Below are 20,277 nucleotides of genomic sequence, written 5' to 3' on the forward strand. Positions count from 1 at the left end.
ACAGCTTCACTCCTTTTAATTAACTATTTAGTCCCACAGGGATAATTTACTCATATAGCATGATAAGTGTCAGATGAACTATGTGTTTCAACAAGTTGACCTACAATTTAAGTTTATAAGGCTCTAATATAAGCAACAGAATTTTGAGTATCTTCAGCAGCCGGTCATATTCTGGCCAACATTTGTTGCAGCACATCAGTGCCTCTTGCCAACTTAATGTTGATTTTCTGTTGAGAGGCAAAGATCATTTTTTTCATGTTGCTATGGTTAGAAGCGACTTGTCTTCTTCTTTGTGAAGGGTTTGCACCTGTTAGTCAACCACTTGTTCCACAGATATTTGAATAGCCGATTTCCCCCGTAGCAGCTGCAATGCGTCTCTTGTCTCCATAAAGAATTTCTGAAACACTTCCAGCACTTCAGTTTCAAAAAAACCACAAATTTTATGTATCTTCAACTTTTAAAAAATGTACAACTGTTTAACTAGGTAATTCCAAGCTATCAAACACGGCCGAGAAATTATCAAAATAACCTTGCATACAAACTGATAGAGTTGCAGGTTCATCACAGCTGTAGTTTCCTTCTCCATTCTTCTCGTTCCCCTCAACCACGGTCAACAGAATTGACAATCTAACTTCACTTAGAAACCATTAAGAATCACTTTACCTACTTACTGTTTGGGTCTCTGCAGAATACTTGCTTCTAGGCTTTTGTCAGTTGCAGTACATATGCAACCAATGGGTCAGGAGTTATTTTGTCATTTGATTTTCCCTCTTGCCTTGTGTAAGAGTGCCTTGTCTTCAATCCATGCCTCCACAAAAGATTTAAGTTTGGAAACTCACAATGCAGGGAGGTAGGCATAAACTTGCATCCTACTAACATTCACAACTGCTCCAATAATGAAACAGCCTACAGCAGGACCTGGACAACATCTGGGCTTTGCTGACAAGTGGCAGGTACCATTTGTACCACATGTGTCAGGCAATAACCACCTCCAAGAAGAAAAAGCACAACCTTTAACGACACCACCAACCACCAATGAGTCTTCCCCACCAACATCCTAGAGGTAACCATTGTCCAACAGCTTGACTGGAACAGTCATATCAACACTGTGACAGCTGGAGCAATGCAGTGGCTGGCTACCCTACAACAAGTGGCTCCTGACCACCTCAATGCCTCACCACTATCTTCAAAGTTCATCAGGAGTGTGAATGAAAACTTACCTGGATGGGTGCAGCCACAACTATACTCAAGAAGCTCAACATCATCCAAGACAGTACATCGCTTGATTGATGCCTGTTACTGAACTAACAACATGTGGAGATAAAGTAAATGTTGCTGGTTCTATCTATTTGGATGCTTGGTCCCTCCATGCAGAAAGTTAGGCATACGCTCTTTCATCATATATACAAAGGAAAACTGAGTGCTCCTTACTGCAGGATCTGGACTTGCATTTACAGTGAAGTGCACTGAGCCACTTATATATAACTAAACTTACATAGAACAGTACAGCACAGTACAGGCCCTTCGGCCCACGATGTTGTGCCGAACCTTTAACCTACTCTAAGATCAAACTACCTACCTACCTTCATTCTACTATCATCCATGTACCTATCCAAGAGTTGCTTAAATGTCCCGAATGTATCTGCTTCTACTACCACCGCTGGCAGCGCATTTCACGCACCCACCACTCTCTGATATCTCCCCGAAACCTTCCTCCAATCACCTTAAAATTATGCCCCCTGGTGATAGCCCTTTCCGCCCTGGGAAAAAGTCTCTGGCTATCCACTCTATCTATGCCTCTCATCATCTTGTACCCCTCTATCAAGTCACCTCTCATCCTTCTTCGCTCCAATGAGAAAAGCCCTAGCTCCCTCAATCTTTCTTCGTAAGACATGCCCTCCAGTCCAGGCAGCATCCTGGTAAATCGCCTCTGCACCCTCTCTAAAGCTTCCACATCCTTCCTATAATGAGGCGATCAGAACTGAACACAATATTCCAAGTGTGGTCGAACCAGGGCCTTATAGAGCTGCAGCATAACCTCGCGGCTCTTAAACTCAATCCCCGTTAATGAAAGCCAACACACCATACGCCTTCTTAACAACCCTATCGACTTGGGTGGCAACTTTGAGTGATCTATGGACATGGACCCCAAGATCCCTCTGTTCCTCCACACTACCAAGAATCCTGTCTTTAAGCCTGTATTCTGCATTCAAATTTGACCTTCCAAAATGAATCACTTCACACTTTTCCAGGTTGAACTCCATCTGCCACTTCTCAGCCCAGCTCTGCATCCTGTCAATGTCTCGTTGCAACCTACAACAGCCTTCCACACTATCCACAACTCCAGCAACCTTCGTGTCATCGGCAAACTTCCTAACCCAGCCTTCCACTTCCTCATCCAAGTCATTTATAAAAATCACAAAGAGCAGAGGTCCCAGAACAGATCCCTGCGGAACACCACTGGTCACCGAGCTCCATGCTGAATACTTTCCATCTACTACCACCCTCTGTCTTCTATGGGCCAGCCAATTTTGTATCCAGACAGCTAACTTTCCCTGTATCCCATGCCTTCTTACTTTCTGAATGAGCCTACCATGGGGAACCTTATCAAACGCCTTGCTAAAATCCATATACACCACATCCACTGCTCTTCCTTCATCAATGTGTTTTGTCACATCTTCAAAGAATTCAATAAGGCTTGTGAGGCATGACCTGCCCCTCACAAAGCCATGCTGACTGTTTCTAATCAAACCATGCTTTTCCAAATAATCATAAATCCTGTCTCTGAGAATCCTCTCCAATAATTTGCCCACTACCAAAGTAAGACTGACTGGTCTATAATTCCCAGGGTTATCCCTATTCCCTTTCTTGAACAAGGGAATAACATTTGCCACCCTCCAATCATCCGGTACTACTCCAGTGGACAGTGAGGACGCAAAGATCATCGTCAATGATAATGAAAATTTTCCTTAAGCTTTTTGCTCCATTTTTGTGGTTTATAGGGCCTCTAATTCACCTGATTATTACTGTGCAGAAGCACCTGGAGAGTCTGCTGTAGGGGACTCTAGGCACAGGGTCATTGCACCTCCCATTCAGAAGGCTACTTTAATAGTTTCCATGGTCTGTATATTTCTAATTGATTTTCAAAGTAACAGTTTAGTACATTGTTGAAACCAAGCTGCATCAATACTTGAATTGGAAGAATGGAATGGAAGGAATTTATAGGGAATCACTTTAGGCACTTCTATATTTAACGTACACGGTCCACGATGAACAGCAATTTCCATGCAGAAGTCCCTTTTCGTATGTTTAATGTTGCCACTGCTTGCAGAAAAGTCTTAAGAGGAAACACATAAATGGAGGTAATAAAAACAAGAAACGCTTGAAACACCCAGCAGGTCCGGCAGCATCCGTGGAGAGAGAAGCAAAGTCAACACCCCAGGTCAGTGACCCCCCCACCAGGACTCATCATTCTGAAGAAGGGTCACCGACCCGAAACGCCAACTCCGCCCCTCCCCCCACAGACGCCGCCGGACCCACTGAGCACCTCCAGCATTTCTTGTTTTTATTTCAGATTTCCAGCATCTGCAGTATTTTGCTTTTATTACATAAATGGAAGACTCTGATCCCATCAGGTCTTCAGAAGTTATCCAACCTTATGTGTCTGGCATCCTCAATATTAAAGTGCCGAATCACTTTTACAAGAGTATAAAAATACTGCTCCTGCAGGCTTATCTCTTTTATAATTTGAGGAAGTAGTTAGCAAATGAATACTTTGTAGTGGTTTATAAAACAATTACAGATGGCCCCTTGTTTTATGAATGCTTCATCTGATGAAGAGACAGCATTGACTGTTCCACAATAGTTAATGGCTGTGCATTCCATCACTATCAAACTAGTCTTTATTGATAAGATAGAAAATTTAGTGCTGTAACTGAAACACTAGTACATTTAAACTCCACCGCGCACTCCTCCTTTAAGATTCTCCTTAAAATTTACCTTTGACTAAGCTTTCAGTCACTTGGTCTAATATCTCCTTCTTTGGCTTTGTGCCAATGCCAGTCTTATTACTCTTGCAAGGCACCTTGGAGATATTCTTCTTTGTTAAGCCGCAATATAAATGCAAGATGATAATTTGTAGGGTTCCAGTAGTTATCAAAGAAAATTATATGAATCAAATTTTAAGAACGGTTTTGTTAATAAACTTCTAAATGTAAGTTGTGTTTGTCCTCATTAAAGTATCTTTGCAAATTTCATGTTTAAATAATTAAGGAATCAGTTCACTATTCCAACCCATTCTGCTTCCATTCAGTGTGCAATTGTGGGCAGCTCACCCCATGCGTGTGGCAACCCATATAAGGGAGCACAATTTTTGGTTCAAAACTGTGCACTTTGTATTTGGCAGATTATTGATAGAATTGCAACATTAGTTGTTCTAATCATCAACAATGTCAATTGAAAGCTCCTGCTGAAGCAAGTTACTTCAGTATTGCTAAAGTATACAATTATATTTCATTATAAATATTAGATTAATCTAATATGTACATAGAAGAGCTGTCTAGGAGTGATTACAAGGCAGTAATCCAAACGAGGGATCTAGAGGACATTAACTCATGGCAGCAAAACTCTAGGAACTTTAACTATCTGAACACATAAAATTACAGGCTTGAAATTATTCTCAGATACTCATCGTTCATAACATAACAGTGCACTGAGGTTTATTTGATTTCTGACCGATTTTCATGCCAGCAGCAGCTTCTCAGTGTGGGCGCTGTTAGTGTACACCATCTTTTTAATGCATCATGACATTCACATGAGAGGATTAGTTAATGTGTCGGTATTGCAGTACGTTTAAAACTGATAGTAGGAGAGGGTGAGTGAGAGGGAGAATTAGAAAAAGGAAGTAGTATAGCATCGGAAACTGGGAGGTAGAAATGCAAATGAAAATAACAATTAATCAATTGCAATTTAGCTTCTCTGAAAAGCACTGCACGAATACGACATTTTTAAAAAGATGAAGGGGAAATACTTGATTAGGCCCAATATTGGGCGCAGGGATAGTGATGTGTGACTACCCTGTACCCAGTCCTGTTGAGGCAGGTGGCATACAAACTTAGTGCAGCCTGCTCATCAACATGATTGCAGCATTCAGCTCAGTGTGAAATGCAGAGAGCCCAGGTGCACGCATAAGAGAGTTTATTTCACAAACTCATCAATGTGGAAGAATATCCACTAACTATTAAATTTTTACAGGTTTGTTTTGAATGCTCACGGACAACATTACTACTAGTTCATTCCAACTTGCTTCGATACGTGTTTATATATTGCGAACATTTATTTTTTGTTGGTAAGGTTCCAGGTGCTCAGAATACAATTCATGGTACATACACTCATTAACACCTACCAGCTTCCTGAAGCCTTAAATGAACTCGGTTAGCAACTGAGGCTTTTGTATATGAAGTGATTGGACTGTGACCACGTTCTTGAGCCCAGCGTATAAGATCAATATGGGTGGATGTCAGATCAGACGATGTCTTTTTCACAACAATCATAGATGCTTCTGTGTCTCGACTAAAGTTGATGCTGTCCCTATCAGAGACCTTGATGTAATGGAAACAAATGTTAATATAAAGTTAATCAAATTAATTAAGGGTGATTACTTCACCTTTTGGCATTTGTATGAATTTATTCCAGAGTTCCATACAATTAAAATTAAATGTCACAGGAATTCAAGTCTTTATTTCAAAATTAATTCAACTTAACAGCAGAGCTCCACATGCAGAGACAAACCACTTTTATCATCAGCTGGAGCAAATGCTTATATGTTATAAATCCACTTTCAGATTTCCAGAATGTGGTAATTGAAATATCATTGAAAAAAATCCTATTTTATCTACAGTTTTAGTTTTGTTTAATATTATTTTACAGACTAATAGTTTGCTACCATAACAAAGGCATTACAAACTCACTGGCTCAAACATATGTATTCTCAGGGTTGTAAGAATTGAAGTAATTACAATGACCAAAGCAACATTTGTAGGCACTTTAGTGTAGTCCCAATCTTAGCTCATTCCCTAATAAACAGAGTATTTGGCATTGTTCTCACTATGGTTCTTCATCCCCAAAAGACACCAGATAGCATCTCTACAGCTGTGCAGATAGGATGTGAACTGTACCAAATATCACAATGGCAGTGTGAAGTAAAATGAGCAATAAGTTTACTGCACTTAAACATGGTTGCATGTAGTAATCCAAAATTATATGTTTTCAACCAAATATACTTCACTGTAGTCAATCTACATGTTTTAACAATCCAGAGCTTTGAGATTACAAGCCAAATCACAAGTAATGTACTGCCTTTCAAAAAAAAAATAGACATATTGGTTTACATTCTGCTTGGCGTCATTTAAAACTGTACTTACACTATTTGGTAATTTTACACAAAATGGCAGTACTGCACCACAGTTAATGTGAACAAACCCATCTTCATAGAGTCATAGAGAGAAACAGCAACAAAACCATCCCTTCGGCCCACCGAGTCTTTGCCGACCATCAACCACCCATTTATACTAATCCTACATTAATCCCATATTCACTACCACATCCCCACCTTCCCTCAATTCACCTACCACCTACCTACACTAGGGGCAATTTACAATGGCCAATTTACCTATCAACCTGCAAGTCTTTGGCTGTGGGAGGAAACCGGAGCACCCGGCGGAAACCCACGCGGTCACAGGGAGAACTTACAAACTCCACACAGGCAGTACCCAGAATCTGTACTTGCAAACCTTCCAATGACAGAAACATCAAAATTTAAATTACAGTATGCTATTTATAATATTATCACTAGAATTTAGGTTCCCAGAAACAAAGATGATTTGGGAAGGGTACCGCTTATCTATTGATGGGGAAACCATGGACAATCTTTTGCACACAAAGTCAGGACGCACCCTAATTATTATTTCACTTCTAAGGTCAAGTTGGTCCTAACTATCTGAAATCTGTGTGGAATTTATATAAAAATCCCAAAGTCCTCTATTAATGAAGTCCTGGTGTCACTACATTTTAAAACTGAGTTTAGGATTTGGACTATAATGGTCCAGGTAAAGGCAAAGGTCCTGGACTAAATTAAGGTACTAGTATAATAGTTTACAAATGTTATAACATTTTATAAGAACAATCTTATTATCTTGAGAGCCTAGCCCATCTACCCACTAATCTGCGAAAGAAAAGAATAATTAGCACCTCAGAGTTAACACTGTTCATGAGGAAATGATACTACCTTCTCAACATTACTTATACTTGTACAAGGAATGCAGAAAGTTAGCATGCAGGTGCAGTAAGCAATTAGGAAGGCAAATGGCAGGTTGGCCTTTATTGCAAGGGGAGTGGAGTACAGGAATAAAGTCTTTCTACAATTGTACGGGGTTTTGGTAAGACCACATCTTGAGTAGTGTGTGCAGTTTTGGTCTCCACATTTAAGAAAGGATATACTTGCACTGGAGGCAGCACGGCGAAGGTTCACTAAATTGGTCCCTATGATGACAGGCTAAGCAAATAGATTAGATTAGATTAGAGATACAGCACTGAAACAGGCCCTTCGGCCCACCGAGTCTGTGCCGAACATCAACCACCCATTTATACTAATCCTACACTAATCCCATATTCCTACCAAACATCCCCACCTGTCCCTATATTTCCCTACCACCTACCTATACTGGGGGCAATTTATAATGGCCAATTTACCTATCAACCTGCAAGTCTTTTGGCTTGTGGGAGGAAACCGGAGCACCCGGAGAAAACCCACGCAGACACAGGGAGAACTTGCAAACTCCACACAGGCAGTACCCGGAATCGAACCCGGGTCCCTGGAGCTGTGAGGCTAGGGCCTATATTCTCTGCAGTTTAGAAGAATGAAAGGCGAGCTCATTGAAACTGACAAGATTCTGAAGGGGCTGGATAGGATAGACACTGGGAGGTCGGGGAATCTAAAACACAAGGGAGGTGGTGGCGTAGTGGTGTTGTCACTGGACTAGTAACCCAGAGACCCAGGGTATTGCTCTGGGGACATGGGTTTAAATCCCACCATGGCAGAAGGTGGAATTTGAATTCAATTAATAAATCAGGAATTCAACGCTAGTCTAATGGTGCACATGAAACCATTGTCGATTGTTGTAAAACCCATCTGGTTCACTAATGCCCCCTAGGGAAAGAAATCTGCCGTCTTTGACTGGTCTGGCCTACATGTGATTCCAGACCCACAGCAATGTGGTTGACTCTTAAATGACTTCTGGCTACTTAGTTGTATCTAACCACTACAGAGTCGATAAGGAATGAAACTAGACAGACCACCCGGCATTGACCTAAGCACCAGAAATTATAATGGCAAACCTGACCCCGAAAAGTTCTCCTTACTAACATCTGGGGGCTTGTGCCAAAGTTGGGAGAGATGTCCCACAGACTAGTCAAGCAACAACCTGACATAGTCATACTCACCAAAACATACCTTACAATGTCCCAGACACTACCATCACCATCCCTGGGTATGTCCTGTCCCACTGGCAGGACAGATCCAGCAGAGATGGTGGCATCGTGGTATACAGTCGGGAGGGAGTTGCCCTGGGAGTCCTCAACATCCACTCCAGACCCCATGAAGTCTCATGGCATCAGATCAAACATCGGCAAGGAAACCTCCTGCTGATTAGCACCTACCACCTCCCCCCAACCACCAATCCACCTCCCCCCACCAGCTGATGAATCAGTACTTCTCCATGTTGAGAAGCACTGAGGGTGGCAAGGATGCAGAATGTACTCTGGGTGGGGGAACCTCAATGTCTACCACCAAGAGTGGCTCAGTAGCACCACTGCTGGCTGAGTCCTAAAGGACATAGCTGCTAGACTGGGTCTACAGCAGGTGGTGTGGGAACCAACAAGAGGGAAAAACCTACATGACCTTGTTCTCACCAATCTGCCTGCTGCAGATGCATCTGCAGAAAGACAGCAGAAGTGACCACCGCACAGTTCTTGTGGAGACAAAGTCCTATCTTCACACTGAAGATACCCACCATCATTTTGTGTGGCACTACCACCGTGCTAAATGGGATAGATTTCAAACAGATCTAGCAATGCAAAACTGGGCAACCATGAGGCACTGTGGGCCATCAGCAGCAGCAGAATTGTACTCAACCACAATCTGTAACCTCATGGCCCGGCATATCCCCCACTCTACCATAACTATCAAGCCAGGAGACCAACCCTGGTTCAATGAAGAGTGTAGGAGGGCATGCCAGGAGCAGCACCAGGCATACCTCAAAATGAGGTGTCAACCTGGTGAAGCTATAACCCAGGACTACTTGCATGCTAAGCATGAGATAGACAGAGCTAAGCGATCCCTAACCAACGGATCAGATCTAAGCTCTGCAGTCTTGCCACATCCAGTCATGAATGGTGGACAATAAAACAACTAATTGGAGGAGGTGGCTCCACAACTATCCCCATCCTCAATGCAAAAGATAAGGCTGAATCATTTGCAACAATCTTCAGCCAGAAGTGCCGAGTGGATGATCCATCACGGCCTCCTCCTGAAGTCCCCAGCATCACAGATGCCAGTCTTCAGCCAATTCGAATCACTTTGCGTGATATCAAGAAACGACTGAAAGCACTGGATACTGCAAAGGCTATGGGACCTGACAACATCCTGGCAATAGTACTGAAGACCTGTGCTCCAGAACTTGCAGCACCCCTAGCCAAGCTGTTCCAGTACAGCTACAACACTGGTATCAACCAGGCAATATGGAAAATTGCCCAGGTATGTCTTGTGCAAGTCCAACCAGGCCAATTACTGCCCCATCAGTCTACTTCCAATCATCAGTAAAATGATGGAAGATGTTGTCAACAGTGCTTTCAAGTGGCACTTGCTTAGCAATAACCTGCTCAGTTTGGGTTCCGCCAGGGCCACTCAGCTCGACCTCATTACAGCCTTGGTTCAAACATAAATGACAGAGCTGAACTCAAGAGGTGAGGAGAGGTGAGAGTGACTGCCCTTGACATCAAGGCAGCATCTGACCGGCTATGGCATCAAGGAGCCCTAGCACAACTGGAGTCAATGGGAATCAGGGGGAAAACTCACCGATGGCTGGAGTCATACCTAGCGCAAAGGAAGATGATTGTGGTTGTTGGAGGTCAATCATCTCAGCTCCAGGACATCACTGCAGGAGTTCCTCAGGGTGGTGTCGTAGGCCCAATCACTTCAGCTGCTTCATCAATATCCTTCCTTCTATCATAAGGTCAGATGTGGGGATGTTCGCTGATGATTGCACAATGTTCAGCACCATACCCTGTAGAAATGCAGCAAGACCTGGACAATATCTAAGCCTGGGCTAATAAGTGGCAAGTAACATTCGCAGCGCACACGTGCCAGGCAATCACCATCTCCAACAAGAGAGAACCTAACCATCTTCCCTTGACATTCAATGGCATTACCATCGCTGAATCCCCCACTATCAACATCCTGGGGTTACCATTGACCAGAAACTGAACTGGAGTAGCCATATAAATAACGTGGCTACAACAGCAGGTCAGAAGCTAGGAATCCTGCGGCAAGTAACTCACCTCCTGACTTCCCAAAGCCAGTCCATCACAAGGCACAAGTCAGGAGAGTGATGGAATACTCTGCACTTGCCTGGATGGGTGCAGCTCCAACAACACTCAAGATGCTCAACACCATCCAGGACAAAGCAGCCAGCTTGAGTGGCGCCCAATCCACAAACATTCACTCCTTCCACCACCAACACAGTGGCAGCAGGGTGTACCATCTACAAGATGCACTGCAGCAATGCACCAAGGCTCCTTCGATAGCACCTTCCAAACCCGCGACCTCTACCACCTCAAAGGACAAGGGCGGCAGATGCATGGGAACACCACCACCTGCAAGTTCCCCTCCAAGTCACACACCATCCTGACTTGGAAGTATATCACTGTTACTTCACTATCGCTGGATCAAAATCCTGGAACTCCCTTCCTAACAGCACTGTGTGAGTACCTACCCCACATGGACTGCTGTGGTTCAAGAAGGCAGCTCACCACCACCTTCTCAAGGGCAATTAGGGATGGGCAATAAATGCTGGCCTAGCCAGCGACGCCCATATCCCATGAACGAATTAAAAAATAGATAAGGGTCCAATCATTTAGGACTGGGATGAGGAGAAATTACTTCACTCAAAGGGTTGTGAATCTTTGAAATTCTCTACTCCAGAGGTTTGTGGAAGCTCCATCGTTGAATACAGTTAAGGCTAGGATCGACGATCTTTGGTCTCTCAGGGAATCAAGGGATATGGCAAGTGGGCGGGAAAGTGGAGTTGAAGCCTAAGATCAGCCATGATTGTATTGAATGACGGAGCAGGCTCAATGGGCCATTTGGTCTACTCCTGCTCCTATTCCCTGTGTTCATGTGTTACTGAATTAATACCAATAAATATTTGTTAAAATTAACTTCTTATGAGGATCTATTACATCTATATCGCACACTTCTCTGCACAACGTGACATTCTGCTGTCACACTGTTGTCACAGTTTGTATGCCAACTTTTCCATTATGAATTCCTGAGCCCATATTTCTAATGATTATCACCAATATAATTTTGCCACTCTAATTGTTCAATGTGGCCACAAGGTTCCCTGAAACTGTTCAAATTGTTTTTTGATTTTTTTCTATCTGCCATCCACCCCCCCCCATCCCTCCACCAGTAATGTACTCTATAATGTCCAAAACAAAGCTTTAAACAAAATAACAAAAATTGCTAGCACTCTCCCCTCTAATTTGGAAGGTTTTTGTTTCAAGTCCCACTCCAGAGACTCGATCACAAAAATCTAAACTGACACTCCAGTGCAGCACTGAGGGGTTGCTGCACTGAGGTGCTGTCTTTCAGACGACAGGTTAAACCAAGGCCCCATCTGCTCTCTCCGGTGTACGTGACCATCCTGTGGCACTATTTCAAAGACGAGTCGGGAGTTATCCCCAGTGTCCTGACCAATATTTATCCCTCAATTAACAGCACTAAAAAAAAAACCTGATTATCACATTGTCACATTGTTGTTTGTGGAAGCTTGCTGTGTGCAAATTGGCTGCTGCGTTTCCTACATTACAACAGTGACTGCACTTCAAATGCACTCCATTGGCTGTACAGTGCTTCAGGACATCCTGAGGTCATGAAAGGCACTATATAAATGCAAGCTCTTTCTTGTTTACTTCACAAATTAAGCCATTGAATTGTCCTTTTGGTTTTTATTACCCTCATTACAGTTTTTATTTGAAAGCCTCAGCTTCTCCCAAAAGCCTTTACTTGGTCTTGATACTGGCGCCCTAAGTTGTGACTCTGTGAGCTGAGTTTGGACTGTGCAGTCGACCTTATTTTCCAGAATGCATTAATACCAATCATCTGTAATGATGGATAAAAATACAAAAGTTTTTAACACTTTCTGTTCAGTCATATTTTTTCAAATAATAGTGAAAGACAAGAGGACAAATTTCAAAAACCAGTAAAATTTACACTGAATTACTTTCTTGAGCAGAAATAGATTACAGCAGGGTGGCACAGTGGTTAGCACTGCAGCCTCACAGCTCCAGCAACCCAGGTTCAGTTCTGGGTACTGTCTGTGTGGAGTTTGCAAGTTCTTTCTGTGACCACATGGGTTTCCACCAGGTGCTCTGGTTTCCTCCCACAGCCAAAGACTTGCAGGTTAATAGGTAAATTGGCCATTGTAAATTGCCCCTAGTGTAGGTAAGTGGTAGGTGAATTGAAGAAAGGAGGGGATATGGGATTAATGTAGGATTAGTATTAGGATGTAGGATTAGTATTAGGGTGGTTGATAGTCAGCACAGAATCAGAGGGCCAAAGGGCCTGTTTCAGTGCTGTATCACCCTATGACTCTAAACTGTGTCCATGTGTATGAAAGTGCAAACAAAAAGTAGTGTTCCTTAAACTATAGAAAGTTTATTCCGTTGAGATGGAGAGAAATTGCAGTGAGAAAGACACAAAGGGCTGGATTTTACATTGGGGGGTGGGGACGGGCAGTCTGACCCGGCCATGTCAATGAGCTGCTGCATTTAATATTGCGGCGGCTCCACGGAGGAAAGCCTGTGCGTGCGGGCCGCCACTTTTCTACGGCCGCCGCCCAAAGAGAGAGAAAGGCAGACAGTTTCTTTCCTCATTCTAATTTTTGTTTGAAAAGGCTTGAATTTTTAAAGCACTGGGACAAAGTAAAGATCTCTAGCTGGGAGCTGGTGCAGGCATTATTGTTTAAATGACCTCCTCCAGTGCTATAAAATTCTGATTCTATACCAGGTGTGACCTATTGGACCACTAACATGCAGTCGACTGTAGTGGAAAAAGTCAGCCTCATGATCTCTGAATCAGAGCTTTGATTTTTAGTTTTCGCAGTGGCAGAAAATGGATGGTAGTGGTCAGATATCAAGTACAGGCTGGATGTATAATGGACGACCGATATTCTACTGGCCACTTCCGACCACTATCGAAACTGAAATTCAGCCTGCATGTTTCTAAACTCAGTCAGGTTATCTGCTGCAGGCACATTATGGGAGAGGGAAAGGGGCAAGAGTTTATATACCCTCTCAGTTGGGGAAATGGTGTGTGACACTGGATCACAAAAGCAGGAGGCAAGAAACCAATTTACAAATTGGAGGGAGGGATTTAGAGGTCATATTGAAATAACAGAGGACTTGGTGCTGTGAAATAATTTTTTATTAATTTTATTTTGGTTGCGGAAGGCAAGCAACTGTGGATCATTTTCATCATAACATCATGGAAATGTGCTGATGATGTGCATTGATACTGTTTACGACTGTATTATGCATTTGTTTTTCTGCATTGAGTGTCTCGTTAAGAAAGCACTTTTGCCAGCCTTCAAAGTTCCCTCAAGAAACCTACACTCAAGATATCACTATTTTAGCCAAGATCTAAATTTACACTGTTCTACGTTTTCTTGCACCAGAAGTTTCTTCAGTTCTCTTCTGAATAAGCTACAGCACATCTGCAGTGCAAAGTTTGCCACAATTTAAATAAATTGTTCAAAAGATGGTTTACTATAGCAAACTGGTAAACACTGAGAAGCTGGTGGTACATTCAGAGAAATGTGCCTGAGAAAATCTGTTATATAATCAAAGTGATCATGCTCTCGAGTTATGTACTAATGATAATCACAATGAAGAACAACATGACAGGTTATGGGCAATACTGTGGTGACAGGTGATGTGAGGTTAACATAGGTTCAAGTTTCTAATCTGAGCTGTGTAGAGTCCTTCTAGGAGGTAGGGAGGATCATAAGGAAGGGAGTCAAACCTGGGTGAAATGATAACTTCTGGTAGCTGGCTGGTGGGAGTGGGGGGTCTGCCTTCTTGGCTACCGGGATGTTATGGTTAGAAAGGGGATAACTTATATTAAAATAAAATACATGTAAAATATAATACATTATTGTCATTGTTAGTATATAAATCTTGCAAAGATTTGGAATCTGAGGTAATAATGAACTTTCATTAAAAGTTGCACATTTTTGTAAGTCAACAGAATACATTTTTAGAAAAATCATTTATATTTCCCTGTTTCTTCAAAGCAATTTTACAATTGGCTTTGAAGATTACATTAATTTTACAGCACAGTTATCGAGTAAAAGAGAGAGGGAAAGAGGCATACACACACAACGTGAGTAATGAAAGTAGGCAGGAAGGAAGAGGTTACAGTGTGAATTCCGACTTACAAATGTAAATTATTTGTATATCATTTTCTGTTTGAAGACGAATGTGTTTATAGTTTCCAACAGTAAAATGTTTTCTAAAACTATCACCAGTTGATAGCATTTGGTAAAATAAATCTGACCATGGGAATATCATGCCAAGCTTTCTCGGATGTTCAGTAGTCTATCCATTTTTAGACAAGAATACACACATTATATAAATTTCATGGTCCAAATGTTTTCTGTTGAAATGTCTGATCATTTCACAGGCATAATGCAGTGTATCTCAGCTAAATTCCCCATTTGTTCCTCATTCTGTTCCCCCTTATTGTGACCAAATTTTAATCCTTTCCCACTGAAAATTCCCACGAATTCATCAATAATCCACTGACACTGCCACTACTATGGTTGTAGTGTTTTTAGGGGCATTGTTTTTTTGTTCTGCTTTTCTGTACTTCGGGAAAAATAATCATGCTTAATTACTCAATTTGACCGTGGATTTCTTCTTAGAAACCTGTAAAGTACCACACTGTCATATTTCGTGGCATGCAATGTCCATCCACCAACTCTCACTAATTTTCGTCAGGCATTAACTCTGCTGATTTTTTGACTCTCATAATTAGCTATGAATTCACACCCCACAGGTTTCTTTTTTGTATTTGCATCTTTGTTGGAATGTTTTGACAAACATTATGTTCAATACCTCTAAATATGCATTTTTAGTTTCATTTGCTAAAGTTTTAAAAACTTTTTTTTTACAAAATAGCATTGCATTAATGTAGGAGTTATTTAATTTCCATCTACGTTAGATTTTGTCAAATGGTCAATTTCATGTATGTTACAAAGAGAACAATTTACGTTTGCTAAATTGTGACTCAAAATCAAGTTTGCCTGATTTCCTCTTCTGCATGATCTTACTGATTTCATGCTGTGGACTGACAACTGAACAAACACTTATTTCAGAACTGCATTGTCATGACGAATGAGCACATGCCCCATTCCAATTCTAAAAGGCATTTTACTCATGTCAGGGTTCATGCATCTCATATCAACTAAAGCTATGCTTTGATATCAAGTTGTTGAATGAATCATTGCTAAAACTTTTCTGAAACAAAGTTATTTGTAAATAATTATTCAAAGAGAGATAATCAATGTTTAGTAAATAATCTTTTATACAAAGGAAGATGTGAAATTGGAGAATGAATAATTATAAAACCTTATAAAATATATATTTAAAATATATATTTCAAAATGTCTTCAGGGTACCTGGCTTTTTGCTTGAACAAGTTAAAATAGGTGTCATTCAGGCTGTTAGTTTTGATAACGGGCTGAATTTTACTAGCCCTCCGACACGGGGGTCCTGGCGGGGAGGGAGGGGCCGGAATATTGTTCCGGGAGAGGCCCGCCTTGACCCCCGACGCCGAGAAGGCCCCGCTGCATTTTACCGGTGTGAGGCCTTGGTGTGAACCCCCCCCTCCCCGCTGTACGGCGGCGGAGCCTTCATTTGCGTATTAAAATGAATTCAAATGCATGTTAATGAACTTACCTGGACTGGGCGGTTGTCCCACTCTTATATTCCGGCCATCGGCTGGAGGTCCCGTGCCTTCAGATCCCCGTTTGGGGAACCGAGGCAAGACACTGGTGGGGACAGGGGAGGAGTGTAATTTTCAGGTGGGGGGAGCGGAGAAAACTGATTCCATTGGCTGAGGGGATGGTGGGAAGAGGTTGAAGGGCAAAGATCATAAAGTTTGGGGGTGAAAGGTCGGGACCGGCAAAAATTGTTTTCGGGGTGGGGGTGGGGGGGTGGGGAGGGAAATAAATTTATTGTTTGATGATGTGGGGGTGTGGGTGTGGATGAGGGTCTTTAATGTAAAATTTACCGGTTTTATTTAAATTAAAGCTAATGTTCCCTTTAAACATTCAAATGATCTGTTAGGGCCACCCCTTTACGTCATCAGGGCGGCTGCTCCACCCCTTCCTCCCTTTAGATGAGCCCCAGTGCAAAATATCGCAGGGGCTCAGCAGCGCACCAGTCGTACATGCGCGCGCCCTTTTTCAAGCTCATCGCTGAGAACAGCAGTAAGCTCATAAAATTCAGCCCCAGATGTCTGTCTTGTAATGGCAAAGGTTTTTTTAAAAAAAAGCAGAGACTTATCCTGCATCATAAACTAAAGCTCTTGTCAGCTTGCACAACTATGAATAGTGGTAGTGAGAACACAAGGTGTTCTCATCTGTCAGCTGAAGACAATGGCAAATTTGAAAGTGACGCACATAGTGGATACTATTGTGGAAAACAGAACTTATGAATGAGGGAGGCTTAATGACTACTTGAACCTTTAAATCTCCAATTGAAAAAAATTATATATTCCATAATGCTCGACTGAATATTGTGTTTGTTTGTTTTATGTGATAATATTTGCACCTATGTTTCTACACCCTGCAGGTGCATAAAATCAAGTTTCACTATACATTACCTAATCCAACTAATGTAAAATAAGATGCTGTAATCTGTCCAGAGCTTGCATTCATTTTTCGTGCATAGGAGAAAATGGATGCATCCAGGTCTTTCTTCTGGCATTTGCTTTTTTAAATTCCGTTTGTCCAATGGGAGATAGACTTTCACAATAAATCACATTTTCTTTTTACAGATTGTAGCCAAAAATTGAACATTTTTGATATTTTAAAAAATCATCTGGGCTATCATACAGTAGTAGGAATAATGTGCTGTAAATACCAGAATTTGCAATTTAGCATAAAAATCTAGGCTTAGGGTCCAGTGCAATAATGACCGAATGCTTCGCTGTTGGAGGTGCCATCTTTCAGACCAGATGTTAAACCGAGGCCTTGTCTGCTCTCTCAGGTGGACATAAAAGATGCTTTGGCACTATTTTGAAGAAGAGCAGGGGAGTTTTCCCCGGTGGCCTTGACAATATTTATCCCATAATCAAAATTACAAAAACAGATTATCTGCTTATTATCACACTGTTGCTTCTGGGTGTTTGCTGTGTGCAAATTATCTGCTGCACTTCCTATATTACAACAGTGACAACATGTCAAAAAGTAGTTCAATGGCTGTAAAGTGTCTTAGGATATCCCAAGGTCATGAAAAGCACTGTATAAAGAAACTGTATAAAATCTGTATACAAATCTTTCTTTATTATTTGCTCAAAGCTAAGCTAGACTTGGTAATCCAGAAGTGAAAAACTGCGCATTCTATTGTATATTTTTTTTTATTCATTCATGGGTGTGGGTGACGCTGGCCAAGCCAGCATTTATTGCCCATCCCTAATTGCCCTTGACAAATGCAAATAACAAATTTTCTGGTTAAATAAAATAATTAATTTAAGTACCACTTTTAAAAATGGACACAATTGAAAAGAGGATGCAAAATTCAACTCCATAGCACCTGTATTTTCAGTGCTACAGGTGCCATTTTGGGTGCAAAATGGCATTGGCACCATGTACACATTTCCAGTGTGGTCTGCGCTGGACGCCATTTTGGCAAGGGCATTAGCACAGGTATTATGAGTATGCACTGGAAGTATGTAAAGTAAGTAAGCAGATTTTGAAGTTAGTCAGCATGTAACGCTGACTAACGAGACTAGCCGTGCCATTTTCGATTTCGCTGCTCCACCCAACACCCTCTCTTAAACATACAAGGCTGAACATGCATTCAGCAACAGGAAGAACCACCCTCCACCAGCGCAATTTACTTCAACGACTTTCATATTCGCTTCTGATTGATTTCTACTGGCTACTGCTGAGTTTGTAGAAGTGATGTGAGTTTTTGACGATTGTTTAAAGTTGGTGAAGTCTGCAGGGAGTGGTGTTGCATGTGGTGAAGGCCTTGTTTCTGACATGAAGGGTTCTGCTCAGACCACTAGTTCCCAATCATGGGTGCTGCAGTTACTATCCCCTTGGCCATGCAGCATGTCAGGGAGATTGAACAGTGGCAACACAGAGGTGGGTAAATTGCTCGCATTGTGAGGAGGAGAGAAGGGCTCTCAGCAGGAGGCCTTATCGACCCAGGGTCTTCAGGCAACAATTTGCTTACCTTAACCTCACCAAGGAATAATTTTTGTGACATCTCTGTTTTACAAAAGAGGTGCTCACTGAAATCTGTCAGTGATGCTGGCAGACCTGCAGCCTCATATAAGGGTACGGACAGCACTGCCAGTGTCTGTGAAGGTGACCGTGGCCATGAACTGCTTCGCGTTGGGATCCTTCCAGGCTGCAGCAGGCGACATCTGTAATATCTCCCAGCTTGCCATCCACTGCAATACAAGACTGATGCTCTGTAGGCCAGGTGAGGGGAGTACATCAGATTTTCTCTGACCAGACAGGAGCAGCAGGAGTATGCATGTGGCTTCGCCAGGCTGGTGGGCTTCCCCATGGTGCACTCATGCGAGCTTCAAGACTTTGTATCCCCTCCTCAGGCCTGAGGCCACAATAGCATGCTTAGCATTAGAACAAGCAGGCAGCACCAAATTTGTGTGCTGCCTTCACTGGAACATATGGGCACTGGTTAACTGCGCAAGACAATTCTTGCGCCCATTTTCGGGCCTTAGCCAGAAAGATTGCAGCAGCTTATTTGCACACAGCAAGTTTCCCCCAAACAGCAATGCGATAGTGACCAGATCATTTATTTTTTATTCACTCGTGGGAAGAGCCTATTGCTGGCAAGGATAGCATTTATTGCCCAGCCCTAATTCCCTTGAGAAGGTGGTGGTGAACCACTCCAGTTCACGTGGTGTAGGTACACCCACAGTGCTGAAAGGTAGGGAATTCCAGGATTTTGATCCAGTGAGGATGAAGGAACAGCGATATATTTCCAAGTCAGGATGGTGTGTGACTTGGAGAAGAATTTGAGGGGGTTGTATTCTCATTTTTCTGTTACCCTTTATCTTTTAGGTGGTAGAGGTGGGAGATGCTATTGAAGAAGCCTTGGCGAGTTGCTGCAGTGCAACTTGTAGGTGATACAACACTGTAGCCACTGTCCGCTGGTGGTGGAGAGAGTCAATGTTAGGGTGGTGGATAGGGTGCCAATAAAGTGACTGCTTTGTCCTGCGATCATATTGAGGTTCTTGAGTGTTGTTGCAGCAGCACTCATCTCACTAAGTAGACAGCATTCCATCATACTCTTGACTTGTGCCTTGTAAATGGTGGAAAGGCTTTGGGGAGTCAGTTGCCACAGAATACCTAACCTGCTCTTGTAGCCATAGTATTTATGTGTCTGCTTTAGTGATGTTGATTGAGGAATAAATATTGGCCAGGGCACTGGGAATAACTCCCCTGCCCTTTGAACTAGTGCCATACAGTCTTTTACATCCATCTGAGAGAGCAGATGGGGCCTCTGTTTAATGTTTCATCTGAAAGACAGCACCTCCGACAGTGCACCACTACATTGGAGTGTCAGCTTAGGTGTTTGTGTTCAAGTCTCTGGGGACATTACTTGTTATTAGCATTCAATTCCATGATCCTATAAAGAAACAAAAAGGTATCTCTTCAAATTTAGCTTTAGGATGAA

General features: G+C 42.3%; 1 protein-coding gene across 5 annotated transcripts in view; it reads right to left on the reverse strand.

The window, feature by feature from the left end:
* Positions 1–20,277, reverse strand: part of tgfbr3 (transforming growth factor, beta receptor III) — a 234,838-nt gene that overhangs the window by 48,878 nt on the left and 165,683 nt on the right. For all 5 annotated transcript variants that reach the window (XM_068036762.1, XM_068036763.1, XM_068036764.1 and 2 more), the window contains exon 8: positions 5,405–5,600. In XM_068036762.1, coding sequence (XP_067892863.1) covers positions 5,405–5,600 — 196 coding nt within the window. The remainder of the gene's footprint in view (positions 1–5,404; positions 5,601–20,277) is intronic.

Source organism: Heterodontus francisci, chromosome 8 (genome assembly GCF_036365525.1).
Source record: "Heterodontus francisci isolate sHetFra1 chromosome 8, sHetFra1.hap1, whole genome shotgun sequence".
NCBI classification, from domain to species: Eukaryota; Metazoa; Chordata; class Chondrichthyes; order Heterodontiformes; family Heterodontidae; genus Heterodontus; species Heterodontus francisci.